We start from the raw sequence: 24,264 nt of genomic DNA, 5'->3' as shown, positions 1-24,264 counted from the left end.
CTCGTGTCTGATATCGATGTACACTCGTGTCTGGAATAGATGTACTCTCGTGTCTGACATCAATGTACACTCGTGTCTGACATCGATGTGCATTCGTGTCTGACATAGATGTACATCCGTGTCTGACGTAGATCTACACTCGTGTCTGACATATATGTACACTCGTGTCTGATGTAGATGTACACTCGTGTCTGACGTAGATGTACACTCGTGTCTGACATATATGTACACTCGTGTCTGACGTAGATGTACACTCGTGTCTGACGTAGATGTACACTCGTGTCTGACATATATGTACACTCGTGTCTGACGTAGATGTACACTCGTGTCTGCCATAGATGTACACTCATGTCTGACGTAGATGTACACTCGTGTCTGACATAGATGTACACTCGCGTATGACTTTGCTTATGAACATCCTCATGACACAGTTTCCCCCATTACCTATCAAAGGAGAAATGTGTGGGTTTCTGTGTTTGTGTTATCATAAGATCTTCATCTATCAAATCTTCATCTATCTATCTTCATCTATAGTCATTGATATACAGTAATGATCAGTACGTCACATACTGTATGTTACTTCTGTCAGATAATATTGATGTGTCTACGTGAGTTTTAACCTCTTTAAATGTGTCGGTACTCTAAAGCTTTATCAATTTAGGCCAAAGACATGTCTGAAGACATCAGATCACTGACCCAGCTGTCCTCTCTCTCTCTCTCTCTCTCTCTCTCTCTCTCTCTCTCTCTCTCCCTTTCTCTTTGTCTCTTTCTCTCTTCCCTCAGGAAGCGACCACGGCACCCAGTAATGTTGCTGTACTCCTCTACCTGCATGGCCCTCCTCTCTCTGCTACTCTCTCCTGCCCTCAGCCGTAAGTTACTCAGAAGCCTTCAGGGTCATGATGGGAACATCACTTCCTCATAACGGTGTACTACTGGGATGTGGTGTTTGCTTGCACAGCTACTTTTGATATGGATAATTAACTTTCTTTTTGGTATCAAAACACACAAATTGTTTCAGAATACTATCATAGGTCATTCCATTTATTACAATTGCAAATATATTATTAAGACAGAAATAGCAGACATAGTGTAGCCTACTGTACTACTCTGTAGATTAATTCAGATAATCTCTTGTTTCTTAATTGTTACAGATGCCGTATCTTAATTTGATCATGCTGTTGTTGCATACATTTTTTGCAAAGGCTTCTAAAGTTTGTAGTTTCCATTTAAAAATGTCAGACTTGGTTAGCCCTAGTGAAAAATGTCTCAAGCCCTACAAAAATAAATATATTAATTATAATCCACAAAATAATTCACATGATTTTCCTTCTGTAGCAAATTGGCTCAAATTAAGATTCTACATCTGTATAAGCCTCTCTTCCAAGCTGTCAGAGAGATATAATAGCACACATTATGGGTGTTTTTCAACATCAAAACAAATACATTACAGACTTGGGGGAATATCTAATGCAGAAAACAAACCTAATGGTTATTCTTATTACGTGTAAAGTGAATGCCATCTTGTAGCACGGTTTGCTTTCGCAGTATAAGCATATTATGTGTGGTCTAATAGGTAGCTAGATGACTTTCCTTTTGGAAATGGTCTGCTTACATCCACTACTCATCATCATAGCTCTCAGTCACATGTAACGGCGGTGTTGTACTGTAAGAGCTGAGCTGAAGTCCATCTCAATCTCCTGCTCATTTAGCGCAATGACTAGGCGGCTAAAACCCTGGGCTGTATCCAAAATGACATCCTATTCCCATTATAGTGCACTACTTTTGACCAGAGCCTATAGAGATCTGGTCAAAAGTAGTGCACTATATATGGAATAGGGTGCCATTTGGGACACATTCCCTGGTGTTGGAGAGAGAGCCGTTAACTCCTTACAGCCCACACTGCACAGTTAGAGAAGTGTTTATGGCCACTAAACACACAGGATAAATACCATCTCCCCAAAGTATCCCCTCCACTCAGCAGTTACGATGGAGTTGATAGGGGCTTCCAGATGTGTTGCCTGCACAGTCTGCACATTCAAATGCGCTGACTCAGGTTATTGACTGGGAGTAGAGGCTAGAGGTACTCCGGCACCCAGTGCTGTTTCATTACTTCCAGATCTTTGTTCCCTAGTTTCCCCATGCAATGCATTTTCATCCTCATATCGAACAGGAGGAGGAGGCTCGGAGATTTGTTTTCTGATTCTTGAGTACTTTAGTAGCTTCCCATTGAGATGTTACTTGCTACAGTAGAGCAAAGCTCTTCAATGAAACATTACCAAATGTTTCCCGCTGTCGTTGTTTCAAGTTTCAAGGTTCACTTTTAAGGTTTCAGTTGAGAAGGAAATGTAAAAAAATCACCTCAGGGTTCAGTGACATTACATCAGCTCTTTTTTTCAATGAATCGCATCCAATGACAGTTAACAATTTAGAATCCCAGACAGATACGAAGGCTATATTAAATGAACAAAGACTAAAGACACAAGACTAATATTATAGGTCACTCAATCAAACACAATAGCACAATAGCACAATAGTGTGATTGATGACTCTTGGCTTCTTACATTAGCCCCCCAGGGGGGACATGCATCTCAATAACTGACAGGAAGATGAATAAATGAACAAAGAGCCATTACCTGTCGGTCTGACCTTCTTTGGTCACTTTACAGACTTTGCAGTGGATGTAAGGCAATATGGCACAGTCACACTACAACATTCATCAACATTACCTCTGTCATCCCATACTGACATATTTAAAGCACATCGAAGTATGCGTCCATTATTTCCAGTAGAATACACGCGCTGTTGAGTTTGTGCTTGTGTAATTAACCTGAGAAATACAGACGCTGCAGCTTTAAGAATGACCAACATTAAAAATGCATCCAGTGTGGATCATGAGCATAATGTGAATTGGCATTCTTACCTTGTTTTATCCCCTGTGAGCGGTCTCCCGGTGTTCTCCCCTTGACGATGGCACTGTGAACAGAAACATCATAACCAAGCTGCTTCCCCTGTGTGTTTTCCGTCAGAGTTAGATCTCAACAGGTTAGATGGGGACACAGCTGTCTGCCCTCCCATGAGAAATGGACAGGATGACCTTCCAGGTAAAGTATACGGTAGATACTAACCATCGTATGTTGTCTTTTAGAAATATTGACTTTGTGAATATGCGTAGTAACTCAGGCGTCTTCATCCCTGGTTGGACGTAAGGCGGCAACTATTTGCTTCCACTGCGGTCTGACTTTGGCCACAGCTTGCTTGACCTACACCATTGAGATGTGGATATAGTTCATGATGTAATCAAAGGAGACCTGCATGGGACGACATATTACGTATCACAACGTTGTATCAAACACTACAAGACATCTCAGGAGCTCTGAGCCAGTAGCAATGAGATGTCTTTCTGTAGCCAAGTCTCACCTCCCTTAGCAGTAGTTCAACACTATGGTCCCTGTGGTTTTTCTCATCGCCAGACAGCAAAGACTTACATTTTAAATGACCAGAAAACCACCAGCCTCGGTTTACAGAAATCCCCAAGGAAGCAAAATACAGAATGTCACAATTAAGTTAGCTGCTGTGATTGCTTAGTGAGCTGGGCTGGGCTGTCTAAATGGGTGATGACTTGAGACACCTTTAGGTTTCAAATGAGCCACATCAAATATGCCGCTGGAGCCTGAAAGATTTTTAGTAGGAACAATTCTAGCTCAGCAAGATGTTAATTGTGTACCAGCGCTCTGGTAGGAACAGATGTACTAGCTGCCTTCAAAGAACATGTTGTACTATGTGTTGCCAGCCCAGGCAAGAGAACAACTAATTACAATAATATGCTAGTTTTATCAATGCACCCAGTGTTTTATACAGAGTATGAAACAAGAATAAACCGTTGAACTTAGTAAAGTGCGACAACACCGAAGTTCCAAAATGTCCACTTCACGTGACTTGTTGCAAACTAGAATGTGAACCAGAAATATACAAAAAAGACCAGTACCTGTCAATCAGATGTGCATTGTTTATTTTTCTACTCCTGGAACACAGTATATAACGTAGACTTCACCAGAATGACTTTTTATGTACAGTAATTGAACATGTCCTTTATTCAGAACGATACAGGATATGTCTGAAAATCAGTTTACCTCTCTTTCAGGGTTTGATCTGATCACCCAGTTCCAGTTGGACGTTATTCCTCTGAAGGGGGTGAGGAAGGTGGAGGGCTCCACTCCTCTCCAGGTGGCGTACCGCCTCGATAAAGAGGCCAACTTCCAGATTCCTACCAGGTAAAAAAAGAACGAAGAAACCAGAACGAGCAACACACATATAATCGCTAAACAAACACACACACACACACACACACACACACACACACACACACACACACACACACACACACACACACACACACACACACACACACACACACACATACACACACACACACACACACACACACACACACACACACACACACACACACACACACACACACACACACACACACACACACGCACACACACACAAATAAATGCTTTCCCTGGGTCAATGCAGGTGTGGTATTATTATAGGATCCTGACAGGTGTTATCACACTGGGAAACAGCTTGTAATTGGCTGAGAACAACATGTCTGAACCTATTTGGCATCTCTTGGCGACGAGGGGGGAACCCCCACCCCCAGACCCCACTGTATCCATGAAATATCTCCTCCTGGAAACACAGAGAGACATATTTCATTATGCTGCATTCTTAGTTGTAGTTTCATTCTCTTGTTCCTGTCTGTGCTGATAAAGGATTCTGGGAATCAAAAGATTCCTGTGTGAAGAGAGACTGTTTGTGTCTGTTTGTGTTTGAGTGTGTGTCCTGCCTAGATCAATCAGTGAATGTGTGGGGATCCTCTAGAATGGCACGGTACCCTGTAATTAGTTTGATCTAAAACCACTACACAATCTGCCGTTTTCAGTTTAGACCGTTTGCACATTGCTCAGTAGGCCAGAAGTTGTTGTCAGGTGGTAACCCTTTCTTACATAACTACAGCTGTCCTCCGGTGTTTCACTGGTGGTCTGGTCTGGTCTGGTCTGGCTAATGACCTGTAGCGGGCCTGTTTACACATTCTGTTGTGTAATATACTGACACCTCCCAGTCTGCCTCATGCCACTCAGGACAACGTGACGCTAATCCCAAAAACGTGTATCCCTCTGAGTCCAGTGGCCAGTCTGTCTGGGCTTTGAAGTCTGTTGTCAGAGGGGTTCCTTTCCGATACTCGTTCCCTTACCACTGCAGGGGATAGAGGCCTACAACACAACACACTTCAAACTCTGGCCTAGGCTGTGAGAGACTTTCTCCCAAGGTGCACTTAACACACACACACACAGGCACACAGCAGGAACGCTAGAGAGAGTGGTCTTCATTTGTTTTATTGGGTTACAGGAAACTCCTTCTTTATTGCCTTGTCTTGATCTATTTACAAGCCGACTGCAGCTCTGCAGCTACCGTCCATAAAGGCACCACCTATGGAGCCCTTGGCCTGGCTAGTTAAAACCCCAGGGCTCGTATTCCTAAATCTTTAAGTAGGAGTTCTGCTCTAGGATCAGTTTTCCCTTTGAGGTATTAATGATTTGACCGGAGGGGCCCTGATCTCAGATCAGCATCTGAGACACTTAATGAATACCAGCCTAGAGGTTTCGGACTGGAGGGACTGGAGAGACCGGAGAGCAGTCTGCATGTTAGAAACTGAGATGGGTCGACTGATTGGTTGATCTGTTGATCAGAGCCACTGGGGCTCTGCTTCTGTTTAAAACAGAAGGGTTTGATTTGGAAAATAAAGGGCCTCATTGTTCCTTTGGAGTAATTGGAACTGTTGCGTTATGAATGCATCATGCATTAGAGACAGGGAGAGATGGAGGATAGAGAGAGAGAAAGTGTGAGGGATGGAGAGCTTTAACATAAAAGTGTTAGGGTTTGATTGATGTCTCCATTCATAATGTTATGGTGGGCGTGAGGAGCTGGGAGCCAACTGAAGCGCTGTGTGTGATGCTTTGTGATCGTGGCCTGCAGCAGTTTTACCTCTGCTTTGTGATGATGAGTGTCTTTGACAACAGCCAACGACAGAGATCTGCAATCATAGAACCAAACTGTGTGTGATGGAAAGCTCCTTTTTTTTTACTCACTGCGAAACGTCGCCCTCGGTGACCTCTTCTCTATGACTCTAACTAAAATGCATTCTTTATGAGAATGATTCAAATGACGATTTTGTAAAGATAAGTTTGAACCCTTTCCTCTGTCCATCCATCCTTCTCCCACTGAGGATGAACTTCCCCCGGGGCTTCCCTGTTGAGGTCTCCTTCATGTGTCAACCCTTTCCTCTCCTCCTCCCTCTCTCACCCATCTTCATCTTCATCTTCTGTTCTTCTCCACCCAGGCTCAACTTCCCCCGGGGTTTCCCTGACGAGTACTCCGTCATGGTCACGTTCCGTATGATCAAGAACACGGTGAACAAGGTGTGGAACGTGTGGCAGGTAGTGGACGAGGACGGCCGGAAGCAGGCGGGGCTCAGGCTAAATGGAGACCAGCAAGCGCTGGAGTACTTCCTGATGGGCCAGGATGGCAACCTGCAGACCGTCACCTTCCCAGGGCTCTCTGTGTTGTTCAACACCAAGTGGCACAAGGTGATGGAATTACTGATGGTACTTCTGGTTCACATTACAAAATCTAGTAACTATCCCAAAATTCCCAGTTTTTCCAGAAATCCTGGATGGAAGATTCAGAATGAGGAATGAATTAGCAGAAAACCCTGGAAAGCCTGGGAATTTTGAGAACGTTACTGGAAATGTGCAACCCTACATCTGGTACAATGTATTAGTGACTGATTACCAAATTAGCATTTTAAAAAATTGTTTATTTAGCTATCAGTCTCCTAATGACATGAATTACGGTGGCCCCTGAGGATCAACAACAGTAACCCTATAGCATATCCTTACAGATGATGATTGGAGTGGAGAGAGACCAGGTCACCCTGTATGTGGACTGTCAGCCCGTGGACAAGAAGCCTATCAAGGGCAAAGGCCCCGTCAACACCGAGGGAGATACACTTATTGGGAGGCTGGACGTTGATGCTGATGCTTCTGTTGTGGTGAGTGGGGCAGGGATAGCCTGGTCCCAGATTGGTTTGTGCTGTATTGCCAACTCTTGTGGTCGTTGTTTGGGATGACAATAACCATATGAGTTGGCAAGACCGCACAAACAGATCTGGGACCAGGCTAATGCTGAGAAGGTATTGGTTCCCCAGCGGTGCTATGTTATACAGTAAGCGTTATAATATGAGTCTGTGAAGCTCTTCTACCATACAGGATATGGGTTTATATGTGTGCTGAGCACGGCTGTAATTCTAAAGTGCTGCCACAATAGCAGAACTGCAGCTCAGTGGGGCTCCACTGCTGCAAAATCATGTTCCACTATTCAAAAATCTCCCTAGAGGAAAACACATTCAGCACGTAGAGAGAGCTATAGGAACTGTACCATAGGCAAGCATAGGTATAGTTTCAGTGTCATATGATTCTATCCCAAAAATATTTGATTGAAGTTGAAAAATGTTAGGTCACGTCATGTTTAACCATGCCATGCTATTCTATGCTATGCTATGTTAAATGATCCATATCAGGCCATTGTCTCGTTCTAGTTTGAACTCCAGTGGATGCTGATCCATTGCGACCCAAAGAGAGCCAATAGAGAGAACTGCCAGGAGCTGCCTGCCATAGAGGTAACAACAACAACCCAGGCTCCACCTGGGCTTTACTTGCTTTGGTTTTTAGGTTCATATTGACCAGCAACATAACTTTCACTAACTGGCTTCTGTGAATCTGCACCTGCAAAATGGTGAAGAGATAGGATGGCCTGTTATACCGTTGTAGGAGTGCCATGATCACAATCAATATGTCAAATAAGCACTTCTGTTCATGCAGAGGGAATACTGGCAGCTCTCACTCTCAATTTGGACTAGACACATTTCATAAAGTGGTTCCATTTTGGCAGCACATTAAAGTCTGACTCCTCGGGTCAGAACTGTAGATTAGAGTACATGCTGTTATGAGTGGGCAGAGTCCTATTGTCCCATAGACTGAAAAGCTCCCGTCTGTCTTTATGATGCAAATGTGTCTATCAATTTGACAATGGTCTATTCCCTCTAGCTTTGAGGGTAGCTTTTCTGCGTACAGCAGTGTCTTTTCAGTACGCCAACACTAAAATGGTACAGGGGGGCTGTATACTACAGGGACTATAGGTTTCCTATGGGGTTCTGGATGTCAATGACAGCATGAAATGCTCATAGATAGGGCCTATATGATTCTGCTCACAGCTATTGTTTTTGGACAGGTGCTTTAGCTTCTCCCGACACTTTGGGTGAAGGTGGTGTGACTACTTCACTAACTCTACATGTTTCTTATTTCTCTTGCTTCTTCAGATGTATGCCAATGCTGAGGTATTTATCTTTTCTACCTTCTTTTTTCTTGGTGTTTTGGGGCAAATAATCTACTTCAATGCTCTGTTGCCTGATAGCCTCGATGCTTTGTTACTTTAGCAGCACAATCAAACTCTGGCTGGAGTAAGACATTTCTTCACTCCCCTCAGAGTGGCCTTCAGTCCTTGTCTTGTACTCATCGACTGTGTTGTCTCTTCTCCATCCAGCCTGACCCCAAGCCTGTCCCTGTCCCTGGCCCTCCCGGTTCCGCTGGCCCTGAGGGGCCCCGGGGGCCACATGGAGAGGACGGCAGAGACGGGAGAGATGTAAGTCTATCCACCCCAACCAAACTACATATAGAATGAAAAATGAACCATCGCATTATGTCATTTACCATGCTGGATATTGCATATTCGACAGACAGTAAACACTTTTCTTGATTCTCTATTCTCAATGACTAGGATGGATAACCAATGACTTTCTTTTTACTTGTAGGGCCTTCCAGGTTCACCTGGCAGTGCTGGCACTACTGTAAGTAGGAGATGTCATATTATTAAATGTGTTTCATTATCTTAGTATTTATTTAGCTCTTTGTTTCCATCCTGCAGCTTAACCTATGTCATTACTTACAATCAATTTAGCTGCAAAAAATAGATCAGTGTTCTCTCCTCCACCCTGCCTTCCCCTTATGTCTCTCTGTCTGTCCTGATGAAAATTGCACATCTTTCATTGATTAAGTTAAACGCTGACCGGCACTGCCACGGTGTATCTTAGCAACGGTGACGAGCAATGCAGATGGATGATAAATCTGTTTGTCAGATTTCTCTGTGTACAGAGCAATACTTAGCTTTTGTTGTGTCTGCTATGTGTGGCTTTGGTTGTGTCTGTAACTGAGCTGTCGGTTGTGTCTGTAACTCAGCCATCTGTTGTGTCTGTAACTCAGCCACCTGTTGTGTCTTTAACTCAGCCATCTGTTGTGTCCGTAACTCAGCTGTCGGTTGTGTCTGTAACTCAGCCGTCTGTTGTGTCTGTAACTCAGCCATCTGTTGTGTCTGTAACTGAGCTGTCGGTTGTGTCTGTAACTCAGCCATCTGTTGTGTCTGTAGCTGAGCTGTCGGTTGTGTCTGTAACTCAGCCACCTGTTGTGTCTGTAACTGAGCTGTCTGTTGTGTCTGTAACTCAGCCATCTGTTGTGTCTAACTGAGCTGTCGGTTGTGTCTGTAACTCAGTCATCTGTTGTGTCTGTAACTGAGCTGTCGGTTGTGTCTGTAACTCAGCCATCTTTTGTGTCTGTAATTGAGCTGTCGGTTTTGTTTGTAACTCAGCCATCTGTTGTGTCTAACTGAGCTGTCGGTTGTGTCTGTAACTCAGCCATCTGTTGTGTCTAACTGAGCTGTCGGTTGTGTCTGTAACTCAGCCATCTGTTGTGTCTAACTGAGCTGTCGGTTGTGTCTGTAACTCAGCCATCTGTTGTGTCTGTAACTGAGCTGTCGGTTGTGTCTGTAACTCAGCCATCTGTTGTGTCTGTAACTGAGCTGTCGGTTGTGTCTGTAACTCAGGGGGCCAAAGGTGACCAGGGGGAGATCGGTTTGCCTGGACAGAGAGGCCTGCCTGGCTTACCAGGAGCTTCTGTAAGTATCTCTACTTCCTACTGTACCAAACACAACACACACTACCTGTCACACACTCAACCTGTACCACACACACTACCTGTCACACACTCAACCTGTACCACACACACTACCTGTCAAACACTCAACCTGTACCACACACACTACCTGTCACATACTCAACCTGTACCACACACACTACCTGTCACACACTCAACCTGTACCACACACATTACCTGTACCACACACACTACCTGTCACACACTCAACCTGTACCACACATATTACCTGTACCACACACACTACCTGTCACACACTCAACCTGTACCACACACACTACCTGTCACACACTCAACCTGTACCACACAAACACTACCTGTCACACACTCAACCTGTACCACACACACTACCTGTCACATACTCAACCTGTACCACACACACTACCTGTCACACACTCAACCTGTACCACACACATTACCTGTACCACACACACTACCCGTCACACACTCAACCTGTACCACACACACTACCTGTCACACACTCAACCTGTACCACACAAACACTACCTGTACCACACACACTACCTGTCACACACTCAACCTGTACCACACACACACTACCTGTCACACCCTCAACCTGTACCACACACACACTACCTGTCACACACTCAATCTGTACCACACACACACTACCTGTCACACACTCAACCTGTACCACACACACACTACCTGTCACACACTCAACCTGTCACACACACACACACTACCTGTTACACACACTACCTGTCACACACTCAACGTGTACCACACACTCAACCTGTACCACACTCAACCTGTACCACACACACACTACCTGTCACACACTCGACTTGTACCACACACAACCTGTACCACACACACTACCTGTACCACACACACTACCTGTACCACACACACTACCTGTACCACACACTACCTGTACCACACACACACTACCTGTCACACACTCAACTTGTACAACACACACTACCTGTCACACACTCAACCTGTACCACACACTCAACCTGTAGCACACACACTACCTGTAGCACACACAACCTGTACCACACACAACCTGTACCAACCACACTACCTCTACCACACACAACCTGTACCACACACACTACCTGTACCACACACTGCCTGTACCATACACTACCTGTACCACACACACTACCTGTCACACACTCAACTTGTACCATACACACACTACCTGTCACACACTCAACCTGTACCACACACACACTACCTGTCACACACTCAACTTGTACCACACACACAACCTGTACCACCCACACTATCTGTACCACACTCAACCTGTACCACACACTCAACCTGTACCACACACTCAACCTGTACCACACCCTCAACCTGTACTACCCACACTACCTGTACCACACTCAACCTGTACCACACACTCAACCTGTACCACACACAAGCTGTACCACACACACTACCTGTACCACACACTACCTGTACCACACACACTCAACCTGTACCACAAACTACCTGTACCACACACACACTACCTGTCACACACTCAACGTGTACCACACACTCAACCTGTACCACACACTCAACCTGTACCACACACACTACATGTACCACACTCAACCTGTACCACACTCAAGCTGTACCACACACACTACCTGCCACACACTCAACCTGTACCACACACACTACCTGTCACACACTCAACTTGTACCACACACAACATGTACCACACTCAAACCTCTATTTTGCCTTGTGGAGCAAGACAAGGTTGTTCACTATCACCTTATGTATTAGCTTTGGCCATTGAACCGTTTACAGCATCTTTCCACCCCTCAACTGATATTATTAGAATTCAAACTAGTGGAGAGAGAATGTTTTAGTTTGTAGATCAATGATTTCTCATATTTTTAATGAAGGGAGTGCCTGGTTCAATGGGCCCAAGAGGACCTGTGGGTGAGAGAGTGAGTTACTTTTCTTCCCAGAACCTACTAAAGAAAATATGTTACTAATAACTTTAACAGCAGGGACAGTGTTAACTAATATTGTACTGTTCTGTGTCTAATAACAGGGACTTCAAGGTTTTCCTGGACCAGCAGGCTCTCCCGTAAGTATTCACTATTTTTAGATCATTATATATTAATAGGAACATTTTGCTGATATTTATAGCCGTCAAGCCATGGAACATGCCAGACCGCTTCATTTCTATAGCTAAATAAGAGGATGTAGCTGATCGCTTTTTCTCTCATTTCCCAGGGCCCTGAGACAGCTGGGCCTCCCGTATGTACTACAAACTCTTCAACATCTTTACATCGTCTTCACCCCGTGTTCTAAACAGCATTAAGACAGCATACAGTAGTTTAATCCAGCACTACTAACGGGCTATAGAATAGTCACATAACTTGCGAATGTCGCTCCCTACAGGGCCCACCTGGGAAAGCAGGAACTCCAGGAGACGAGGGGAACATTGGGCCTGAGGTCAGTGTTCAAATAAGGATCCCATAGTAATGACTTTAGTAATGACTGAATAAATAGACACTACTTGTCATAGCAGTCATAGTGCACTTTATCATTGCTCCTTTTGATAGTCTGTGGACGATTTTGTAACATACATTACTGACATGTCAGACTTTTCTGTGTCTAGTAGGACATTCTCTGTGTGTTTCATGTATAACTGTCACAGTCCATATTGTTATCAGGGTCCCCCTGGGCCTAGAGGGGGTCTGGGTCTCCCTGGTCCCACTGGTCTACCAGGACCACCTGGACCTGTGGTAAGCACTGATGCTAACCTCTGACTTCTGGATCTAACCTGCAATTGGTGAATTCAACATCTGTATCCTCTCTGTGTGAATTGACCTCTGTTTTTCCGACTTGGAGTCTTGACCGATATTCCTCTCTGTTATGGCTTTGTCTCTTTGGTCTTTCTCATTAATTAACCTATAACTATTTATTTAATCAATATCGTCATAAGAGTCCTCTCCGACTTTTAGGGTGGCATCTAACTCTGACGCAGAGTGATAATCAGTATCACTTCTGCATTAATGGACATTGATTGCACAGCCTCAAACACGGGAGATCTTTGCTGTAGTGTTTGTGGACTTCTAAACTCTGCTTTAGATGTCACTCCATAGAGATATGTACTGTGTCACTCACTCTGTTGTCTTCAAGGGACCACCTGGGGCTGGAAAAGCGGAGGGGAGTGGGGATGATGTGAGTCTCTTTTTATCACCTTTCTCAGGGTTAAACCAACTTTCACGGGGTCTGCTAGAGGGTGGGACTAGGTGATTCAGCCGAATGTTGTTGCAATAACTACACTTCAGCCTAATTCACACTTCCCTTGGACACTGTTGTTGCTGCTGCCCTTTCATTCTGACAAATCTGCATGTGGAACATTGGTAGCTATAGTATTCTTCAGTCAGTGGCTATCGAGGAGGTGAGCCCCCTGCAGGTGTAGGGATAATGTTATATCTGTGTCTGTCTACGTTTGTCTGCAGTGCCCTGCTGCCTGTCCAGCTGGACCACAGGGAAACCCAGGGTTGTCAGGGATGAAGGTGAGGAATCTTAGTGACGGACACTGAATGAAATTCCATACCTGGCTTTGGGGAAAAGATCCCTTATCATTACTCACACCATTGTGGCCACTGGTTGTCTCTGATACCAGTATCTGATAATTGAATGGATTGGTGTACGGCTTATCCAGACGCTCAGATCGCTTTACATTGTAGGAGTAGAATGACTGTATGAACCACCAATGTGAGCTTCTGATAGTTGATGATATGCAGTCTGAACTGCATTGTTATGTCATCTCCAGGGACACAAGGGATTACCAGGTGATAATGGAGCTGCAGGGGAAGCTGGACAAAAGGTATGACAAGCAATCAATTCTAATGTTTAGTGAAAAAAGTGTTATGTTTGACAATGTGCTTAATTAAATACATTGGGTGCTTAGGGTGATGATTCAAGCACACAAATCGCTAGATGTGAGTATTTGTGTTTTTCCTATGTTGCTAATCCACAGGGTGAGCCAGGACCATCTGGGGTGCAGGGCCTAACAGGCAAGATGGGAGATGATGTAAGAACCGTCCTTGCTCTGAAAGATACCAACACATACAGGCTGATATTCTACTTCACTGTCTGGTATCGAAAATCCCAGTCACTTGTTTTGTATTTTCTACACCTATTTTTTTCCTGTTCCAAGCAGAACATAGGTAGTGAGAATGCCAACATTTCTGCCTCTAACGGAAATTGGTATTGGAGCATACTATAATGTTACATAAGATTTCTGCCTAAAGCACAAAATGCACATTCAGAGATGATACACAAGATTTTCTGCTTCAAGTCAAATTGGTCATACAACCAGCCATTTATAACTGTTTAAGGTTTTTGCTGTGCATCACTGTGAATCCTACTAAGTATAATACATTTTCACATCTGTAATGCATTCCAGGGACAAAGAGGTACTATTGGTTTTCCTGGTAGTCCTGGAGATAAAGGGGACAGGGTAAGGGTTTAAAACAATATTTACTACAAGTCTTGTGAATGTTCTACTTTAGTGTTTAGGGTCTAAAACTCATGCGTGTTCTCTCCTCCTCCCAGGGTCCCCCTGGTTTCAACGGCATCCCAGGACCCACCGGACCACCGGGTTCTCCTGTAAGCACTGCTCATTTAATCAACTCCGTCAATTATAACTGCCATTTTCAATCAATGACTGAAGGACAGACTGTGGTTGACATTACCTAGGGCTGAACAGTGTTTTCCAAAATGTCTGCCATTATGTTCTGCAGTGACTACTTGTTTTCTGTTAGGGTATGGAGGGCATTCGTGGACGTCAGGGTCTGGAGGGAGAAAAAGGCGATGATGTGAGTATCTCCTCTCTTCTACAGTATCTCTAGTGTTTTTACTGGGCTTTCTGAATATGGTTTGGTTCCAAGCCTTTCTGTTCAACTAAATTGTTGCATGGTTCATTGCGTGGGCGTTTCTCAGGGAGCCATCGGTCCTCAGGGAGATCAGGGTCCTGTTGGTGCAAAGGGAGACACTGTGAGTAAACAAACAATACAACATAAATTGATCTTATTTCTTTAGTAATAAGTCATCAGATGGATGCAGGATCCTTTTGTAGTGTTAGTTGTATAGTTAGATTGACCTGAACAATTCATATTTTGTAACATCGCCCATATTTTTTATGAGTGCGATTATGATGCTGAGGTTTTGTTGCTGTTGTTGTTGTGGTCAATGATGAACTGTGATTACAGGGTACTCCTGGGGCAGATGGCATGGATGGACTCCCTGGAGTGGATGGAGCTAAGGTCAGTCTACGTTTTATGGCTACTGTACATACAGTTGAAGTGGGAAGTTTACAAACACCTGAGCCAAATACATTTAAACTCAGTTTTTCACAATTCCTGACATTTGATCCGAATAAAAATGCGCTGTTTTAGGTCAGTTTGGATAACCACTTTATTTTAAGATTGTGAAATGTCAGAATAATAGGAGAGAGAATTATTTATTTCAGCTTTTATCTCTTTCATCACATTCCCAGTGGGTCAGAAGTTTACATACTCACTTAGTATTTGGTAGAATTGCCTTTAAATTGTTTAACTTGGGTCTTATGTTTCGGGTAGTGTTCCACAACCTTCCCACAATAAGTTGGGTGAATTTTGGACTATTTCTCCTGACAGAGCTGGGGTAACTGAGTCAGGTTTGCAGGCCTCCTTGCTCGTACATGCCTTTTCAGTTCTGCCAACACATTTTCTTTAGGATTGAGGTCTGGGCTTTGTGATGGCCACTCCAATACCTTGACTTTCTTGTCCTTAAGCCATTTTGCCACAACTTTGGAAGAATGCTTGGGGTCATTGTCTATTTGGAAGACCCATTTGCGACCAAGCTTTAACTTCCTGACTGATGTCTTGAGATGTTGCTTCAATATATCCACATAATTTGCTTCCTCATGATGCCATCTATTTTGTGAAGTGCACCAGTCCCTCCTGCAGCAAAGTACCCCGACAACATGATGCTGCCACCCCCGTGCTTCACGGTTGGGATGGTGTTCTTCGGCTTGCAAGCCTCCCCTTTATCCTCCAAACATAACGATGGTCATTATGGCCAAACAGTTCTATTTTTTTCTTCAGACCAGAGGACAAAAAGTACGATCTTTGTCCCCATGTGCAGTTGTAAACCGTAGTCTGGCTTTTTTATGGCGGTTTTGGAGCAGTGGCCTCTTCCTTGCTGAGCGACCTTTCAGTTTATGTCGCTATAGGACTTGTTTTACTGTGGATATAGATACTTTTGTACCTGTTTCCTCCAGCATCTTCACAAGGTCCTTTGCTGTTGTTCTAGGATTGATTTGCACTTTTCTTACCTAAGTACGTTCATCTCTAGGAGACAGAACGTGTCTTCGTTCTGAGCGTTATGACGGCAGCATGGTCCCATGGTGTTTATACTTGCATACTATTGTTTGTACAGATGAACGTGGTACCTTCAGGCGTTTGGAAATTGCTCCCAAGGATGAACCAGACTTGTGGAGGTCTACAATTTTTTTCTGAGGTTTTGGCTGATTTCTTTTGATTCTCCCATGATGTCAAGCAAAGAGGCACTGAGTTTGAAGGTAGACCTTGAAATACATCCACAGGTACACCTCCAATTGACTTAAATTATGTCAATTAGCCTATCAGAAGCTTCTAAAGGCATGACATAATTTCTGGATTTTTCCAAGCTGTTTAAAGGCACAGTCAACTTAGTGTATGTAAACTTCTGACCCACTGGAATTGGGATACAGTTCATTATAAGTTAAATAATCTGTCTGTAAACAATTGTTGGAAAAATGACTTGTGTCATGCACAAAGTAGATGTCCTAACCAACTTGCCACAACTATAGTTTGTTAACAAGAAACTTTTGGAGTGGTTGAAAAATGTGTTTTATTGACTCCAACCTAAGTGTATGTTAACTTCCAACTTCAACTGTATATATAGTTCAGTTTAGTTAGTTAGTATAGTTTAAATAAAGAGAATATATATCCAGTCTTACAAGATCTGTCAAGAAATCAATCTGTTATCCTGTGAACATACCTGTCTTTCCAACAGGGAGGAGCTGGCGTTCCTGGGACTGTAGGAAACAGGGGTGTCGCCGGAATTCCAGTGAGTCTAATATTCATCTTTGACGTTTGTATAAGATAAATATAATTAATCTAAGAATATAATTATAAATTAGATGACCTTTTGTTGGTATTAAAAGGAAAGCAAAAGCTAGGAAAATCAATAGATTGGTTGGTTGCCTTCTAGTCAAACCACACTGCAGACCAGATTAATAAAACCTGTAGGTTTATACAGGTCAGAGGTCATAGCAGGGGAAACAGAATCAACAGAAACATCACAAAAAGGATGTAGTCCATCCCTTATGTTGTAATGCTCTCAAAAATAACAACATACTGTACGGTATTCTGAGGATATCCTGTGTGTTGTTTCTGCAGGGCTTCCCAGGAAAACAGGGGCTGGTTGGAGCTGGAGGTGCCAAGGTAAAAATCTGTGCTTGTGTGCGTGCGTGTCTTGGATACAGTTTCATTCCTTGTGTTTGTCTATTGTAAACAGTATGTTTTTTGTGCAGGGTGACACAGGAGCTGACGGACCAGTAGGACCAATCGGAGTTCCTGGGAAAACAGTGAGTATCTAATTTCACACTTAAGTGTTTACTATCACTCAACACTGCTAGCCATGATTGTGGATCCATATTCTACTGGTGCTGAATATGCTTAAATAGACGATATCGTTTGTTTAGGGGGCAACTGGAACAGCAGGAGAAGATGGGAAACCAGGAGACAAAGGAACTACTGTAAGTTGACAATTCTTTACATTTTATTCAATTTCAACAGTTTATTATAGTCTGTTATTAAATCTACATGACAGTAGTAATTTTTTATTCATATATTCAACTATGATTGTCATGCATACTGCTCATCAATAACAATCCCTGTCTGACGGTAACAATGACAGCTAAACTCCTTAAACCCACAATTATTAGAGTACCTCTAATGATAACCATGAGTCTTATTGATCCTGCTTCACTCTCCCCAGGGCGAGACAGGAAAGCAGGGACCAGTGGGGGTCACAGGTGATACAGGCATGCAGGGTGACAAAGGGGACAAAGGTGACACTGGTGAAAAGGGATTGAAGGGTCACACTGGATACAAGGGAGACCAAGTGAGTCCTGATGTGTAGTAGTTTATTGTTTTAGTAATAGTTGTCCGTTTGTAGAGGAAGGGGTTTGAATGACTTCTAATTTCCTGTGTCTTGTTCCTAGGGCCCTATTGGTCCCAATGGCCCAAAGGGAAGTGAAGTAAGTCCATGGATTCACATCAATACCATATATCATGTGAACAATGAGACAGTATTATTTTGTAAGATACAGTATCTGTATTGACAATTTTTCCTCTATCCTCAGGGTGATCCAGGTCTTACAGGCAATTCTGGAGTCAAGGGAGACCAGGTATATGTTCTACTGAGAGATACATTTGATCTAGCTTTAGTATTCCCCTGTATTTGTAGTGACTACAATGGTCCTAATTCAGTCGATTATTGTTGTTTTATAGGGTCCTTCTGGTGTTCCTGGAATCAAAGGAGAGGTACAGAACAATGTCACAGTTTAATTGATTGGTTGATTGGTTGGTTAATCAATTGGTTGGTTGGTTGGTGGTGGAATAATTGAATGCTGTGTGGTATACAGTTAACATTTAAGTTGTGTTGTGGTGTCCACTCACCTCTAGGTTGGAGAGAAGGGCATGAGGGGATATACCGGGGAAAATGGTAGACCAGGGCAGCCGGGTCATGAGGGTTTGACCGGTCCCCAGGGATCCAATGGACTGGAGGGAGAGAGAGGGTTACATGGATCACCTGGGCCTAGAGGCCTACCTGTAAGTACCTTTAACCTGGGCCTAGAGGCCTACCTGTAAGTACCTTTAACCTGGGCCTAGCGGCCTACCTGTAAGTACCTTTAACCTGGGCCTAGAGGCCTACCTGTAAGTACCTTTAACTTGAGCCTCGAGGCCTACCTGTAATTACCTTTAACCTGGGCCTAGAGGCCTACCTGTAATTACCTTTAACCTGGGCCTAGAGGCCTACCTGTAATTACCTTTAACCTGGGCCTAGAAGCCTACCTGTAATTACCTTCTTCCAAGCAAATGAAGGACGACTGTAAAACACACGGGTGTTAATTAATATACTTTTCACCCTTCCAAACCCAATAGGGTCCTAAAATGAATGATATCAAACTTCGCGAACTATGCTCAGCAATTGTTGAAGGTATGTGAATATTGTGTAGCCTACACACTGTAACAATCATTTAAGGCAGGCTGACATGTAGGGTGCTTTGTTCAACTGACATTTGAATAATTCTCTCCATCTAGAACACTTAGCAGAGTTTAAGAAAGAGGTCCTAAAGAAACCAGCAGCGATCGGGGCCCCTGGCATGGCAGGACTGCGGGGCCCCGCAGGTCCACCGGGCCCAGCAGGGACTACAGGAGAGGCCGGTCCCAGAGGACTGATGGGAATGAAGGGACCACCTGGATACTTTGGGTTACCAGGCACACCTGGAAAACAAGGTAGGACTAGGTGGATACCCAAAGATGATCAAAGGTAACGGGGGAATTATGTATCAATAACTTGCTAGATAAAGGTGAAATGTATAAAGAACTGATCATTCCAATGGAATACTTCGGCCATCTTGGAAATGGCCATTTCATTGTGTACGGTAGAGAACATAGAAACTACAACCAGGAAAGTATAGACACAGTACAAATAGTTAGGCCTTCTATTTGTCCATTATAGTGTATTTCTGTAGAGGGCCCACAGCCGTACTGACGGATGCAATCTATTTAAACCTATTTACATATTTTTGAGAAATACTGCATTGTCTGGCCTACAGGTTCGCCACAGTACAGCAGCTTAGTGCCAGGGTTGGGGAATAACGGATTACATGTTACGTTACCAGCTAAAATATTGTAATCGTGTTAGTGATACTTTTAAAAACTAAATGATTCATTCAAGGATGATTTTTAAATTCAGAAAGGAGATTTGGACACCTCTGTTTTCTCAAAGACATTCAAATCAGCATTGAAAAAAGACGCAAGTTTAAGTTTGTTCCACATGAGCGAGTCTGACCAGAAGTTAGAGACCACTATGATGACACACCAAATGGGTTTGATGGATCTCAGGTAAGATCAGAAATAGGAATTTGTAGGCTACAGTCCAAGCTGTCTTCCGATGGTATGACTGCTGTCGGCATCCAAAGATTATCCAACTTGAATAAAGGCTTGGAGGTAAGGATGACAGCAGTGGTTTAGTCTACGGCGATACGGATATCACTTATTATTGATATCTACATGGCGCATTGATGTGAATCACACTGCTGCTCTCTCATTTAGCTATTTGAGCTTTATGGATTGTGGTTGTTGTGGATGGCTGTTCACAAATCTAAATGTGTATTTGAACCCAATAATGGTTGTATTTGAACCAAATAATGGTTGAATTCAAGAAGTTTAAGCTACGTATCAATCATTGTTTTTGAAACCAGTGGACAGCCAGTGAAAAATGTGCTCTTGCAACAGCTGCACAGTGCGGATCCCAGCCTATGGAATAAAAGTGGTGCTTTCTAAAAAAAATACATCCATAGGCCTAATGGACACATGTTCAAACTCACACACTTTTGAAAGACTTAAAGGGGCAATATATAGTTGCTACATACATTTTTGAATAATTACACACACACACATATATATATATATATACACTATATTTCTGATCATTTTGATGTTATTTTAATGGACAAAAAAATATGCTTTTCTTTCAAAAACAAGGACATTTCTAAGTGACCACAAACTTTTGAACTTTTTATATATATATAAATATATGACCGTTCAAAAGTTTGTGGTCACTTAGAAATGTCCTTGTTTTTGAAAGAAAAGCATATTTTTTTTGTCCATTAAAATAACATCAAAATGATCAGAAATATAGTAAAACACCAGTCGCAACGTCAACAGTGAAGAGGCGACTCCGGGTTGCTGGCCTTCTAGGCAGAGTTCCTCTGTCCAGTGTCTGTGTCATTTTGCCCATCTTAATATTTTATTTTTATTGGCCAGTCTGAAATATGGCTTTTTCTTTGCAACTCTGACTAGAAGTTCATCATCCCGGAGTCGCCTCTTCACTGTTGATGTTGAGACTGGTGTTTTGCGGGTACTATTTAATGAAGCTGCCAGTTGAGGACTTGTGAGGCGTCTGTTTCTCAAACTAGACACTCTAATGTACTTGTCCTCTTGCTCAGTTGTGCACCGGGGCCTCCCACTCCTCTTGCTATTCTGGTTAGAGCCAGTTTGCGCTGTTCTGTGAAGTGAGTAGTAATTGTTTCATCTGTGGGTTTGCCCTTTAAACAGCTGCATATTATCAAGATATCAAAGTGTAACCAACAAAAAGGTAAACAATAGGCCAAAAGCAAATGCAGCATGTGGCATTCATTTTTCACAAGTAAATAGAACTATTCAGTAGTGCTCAAAGCAGGCCATTCCATAAGCACAGCATTTATTTTTCAGCTCGAATCAATGAGCCCAATCCGTCCTCCATGACAACAAAATCATAAACAACGGAGTAGAGCTGGCTAATAAGTCCTTAGTTTTGGGGTTATGCTCAGGTAAACAATTTGGGTAATCTATACTTCCATATTTCCAAGTCCTATTCTTGAAGATCAAGGGGTATAACATTTATTAGAATGACTGGAATTCTGACAGACTTTGGTTTTTAATGTAAAGAAATGATTTAATCGTATTATTGTATGTAGTAGAAAGTGATGGGTTAGAAGAAACCTACATATCCAACCCATAAAGTAATATGTAACATCGATATACGGCCAGCTAAGTAAACTTTAACATTGATATTTATCCTGCAATAGAGGTGGTTCAATTTGTAACATACACTTTTGTCTTCTTATAATGCCTCTTAAGGGGAAAGTAATCTAAAAGTAACTGAATGTAATCTGATTACATTACTGAGTTTTCATAATATAAAAGTTACTGATTACAATTTTGGACAGGTAACGAAATAACTGTAACATATTACATTTAGAAAGTAACCTCCCCAACCCTGCTTAGTGCTCTGAAAGAGCTTGTCCAGTGTGTTTGTTCTTTGTAGATGGGTCATGCATTCACATCCAGGGCTAAATCAGACAACACAGCAAAATCCCTCTCTGCTAAATCCTTTTAATTGCATCCCTTTAGTTGACACACACCCACGCATGTACTCGCGCGCACACACACACACACACCTACGCACAAACAAAAACACACAAATAAATACCTCCTGTGGCGATAATAGCCCATTTCAGACAGTCAATGTACAACATGTGAAAGGAAATGTCTTCCTCTTCTCTGTAGGTGACGCTGGTGTAAAGGGAGATACAGGACATAAGGGAGAAAACGGAGTGGGAATCCCAGGAAGTCCAGGCGAGCCAGGCCCACAAGGTAACATCACCCCTCCCCCATTCTTATCCTGCCTATCACCTGAATATTTTAGCTCCTCAAGTGTATGCCAATGCTTTAGCTCAGCAGGCTCACACAGTCTGGTGTCACTCAAGAGACCTGGGTTTGAACCCAGTTGGTCACACATAGACATGACGAGGCGTTGTTCAGTACCTGTTGCCATCATCTCCCTCATCCTTTGTCTCTCAGGTGTGGCTGGCGTCCCTGGCATCGGGAAGGACGGTAAAGATGGAGCTCCCGGTAAAGACGGTGTTAATGGTAGCCCAGGTGCCTCTGGTTCCAGGGGAGCTACAGGAGCCCCGGGCTATTGTGACCCCTCAAACTGTATAGGCAGGCCCCCACCTCTCTACATGATGAGTGGGGGGAAGAAATCCGTCAGCTACAGCAAGGGGCCGTGAGGAACGCAAGCAGAAGCTCCGAACACATTGCATCTCTAGCAGCAGCAAGACATGGCGTGACGTACCCAGTTCAGGAGTGGTAATACATGGGAGTCTTCACATGTCTCCCTCATCGCACCACAGAGCCAAAGAGAAACAGAGACAAGGCAAATGTAATTTAGAATACTGTATAGATATTTTTCTAGCTTTTCATCTTTTAGACTGATGCATCGTTTTTTTGTGGAGAGAGCTTATCTGATGTTATGCATTCTAGGACAGCTGCTATTGATTTTAAGCTAGCCTTTAAACTGATCAGTGGCCCATCATGGCCCAAGTGCTGTCCCAAAGACAAATTACACAAACTTCTAAAATGACCATTTTGTTAAATTCATGTTGTTCCATTCATACCCACAGATTCAGGTAGACAGACAGGGCAATGTGTTGGTTTTCAACTAACACAAAGGTAAATACTGTATGTATTTTACTTCTATTCATGTACTGTTTAATTCCTTGTTTAAATAAATTCATGAAAAATGTCCTCACCAGCACCATGTACAGTACGAAGTTCAGCCTTTCACAAATAACAAAACCTCAAACTGCGCATTGGAATCATTCATTTTCAATAATGATCAATGAACCAATAAATAACGGCAAAAGTCCACTACCATGATGAGCCATAGACAGATATTGGTAGTTCATGTTTTCATTCAGTCACTTGAACATAGGATAATCTATGTTATACAGAAGTTGTACAGTACGAGTACACATGTTTTTCCTTGTTATTGTTTTTTCTAACAATGTAATAAACTGTTTTGTTTGGGAAATAGTGCACATCAGACCCGTGAGTTGTTTTTGTGAACAGCTACCTTTACCTTTAGGGAAGCATTTTAGAACAAACCGTCCATCCATTCTTTTATATTGGCCCTCCAGGGAAGATATAACATGGCATTTTTCATGGTATCCAATAGATAGTTACAGTCTTGTCCCATCACTGCAACTCCCGTATGGACTCGGGAGAAGCAAAGGTCGAGAGCCATGCATCGTCTAAAACACGACCCTGCCAAGCCGTACTGCTCACTTAACCCGGAAGCCAGCCGCACTAATGTATCAGAAGGAAAAACCATACACCTGGCTACCGTGTCAGAATGCATGCACCCAGCCCACCACAAGAGTCACTGGAACGCGATGGGACTCTCCAACTTCCCGGCTGGCCAAACCCTCCCCTAAGCCAGATGGCACTGGGTCAATTGTGTGCCACCTCATGGGTCTCCCAGTCACGGTCAGCTGCGACACAGCCTGGGATCGAACCCGGAT

General features: G+C 43.2%; 1 protein-coding gene across 1 annotated transcript; it reads left to right on the top strand.

Moving 5' to 3' along the window:
- Positions 1-805: 805 nt before the first annotated feature.
- Positions 806-23,686, top strand: LOC121838936 (collagen alpha-1(IX) chain-like). The gene is made up of 37 exons (XM_042294902.1): positions 806-869; positions 3,027-3,101; positions 4,142-4,271; positions 6,407-6,653; positions 6,968-7,117; positions 7,664-7,744; positions 8,444-8,461; positions 8,668-8,766; positions 8,936-8,971; positions 10,000-10,071; positions 11,978-12,022; positions 12,130-12,165; positions 12,315-12,338; positions 12,483-12,536; positions 12,758-12,829; positions 13,227-13,268; positions 13,553-13,609; positions 13,870-13,923; positions 14,077-14,130; positions 14,506-14,559; positions 14,655-14,708; positions 14,864-14,917; positions 15,042-15,095; positions 15,311-15,364; positions 17,139-17,192; positions 17,525-17,569; positions 17,659-17,712; positions 17,830-17,883; positions 18,126-18,251; positions 18,352-18,387; positions 18,493-18,537; positions 18,641-18,673; positions 18,815-18,961; positions 19,295-19,349; positions 19,454-19,648; positions 22,469-22,555; positions 22,763-23,686. The coding sequence occupies exons 1-37, from the start codon at positions 806-808 to the stop codon at positions 22,969-22,971; spliced, it is 2,820 nt and encodes a 939-aa protein (XP_042150836.1). The 3' UTR covers positions 22,972-23,686.
- Positions 23,687-24,264: the final 578 nt, after the last annotated feature.

This window comes from Oncorhynchus tshawytscha, linkage group LG13, assembly GCF_018296145.1.
Source record: "Oncorhynchus tshawytscha isolate Ot180627B linkage group LG13, Otsh_v2.0, whole genome shotgun sequence".
Classification (NCBI taxonomy): domain Eukaryota; kingdom Metazoa; phylum Chordata; class Actinopteri; order Salmoniformes; family Salmonidae; genus Oncorhynchus; species Oncorhynchus tshawytscha.
The sequence above is the reverse complement of the archived record's forward strand: the minus strand, read 5'-3'. Positions and strand labels throughout refer to the sequence as shown.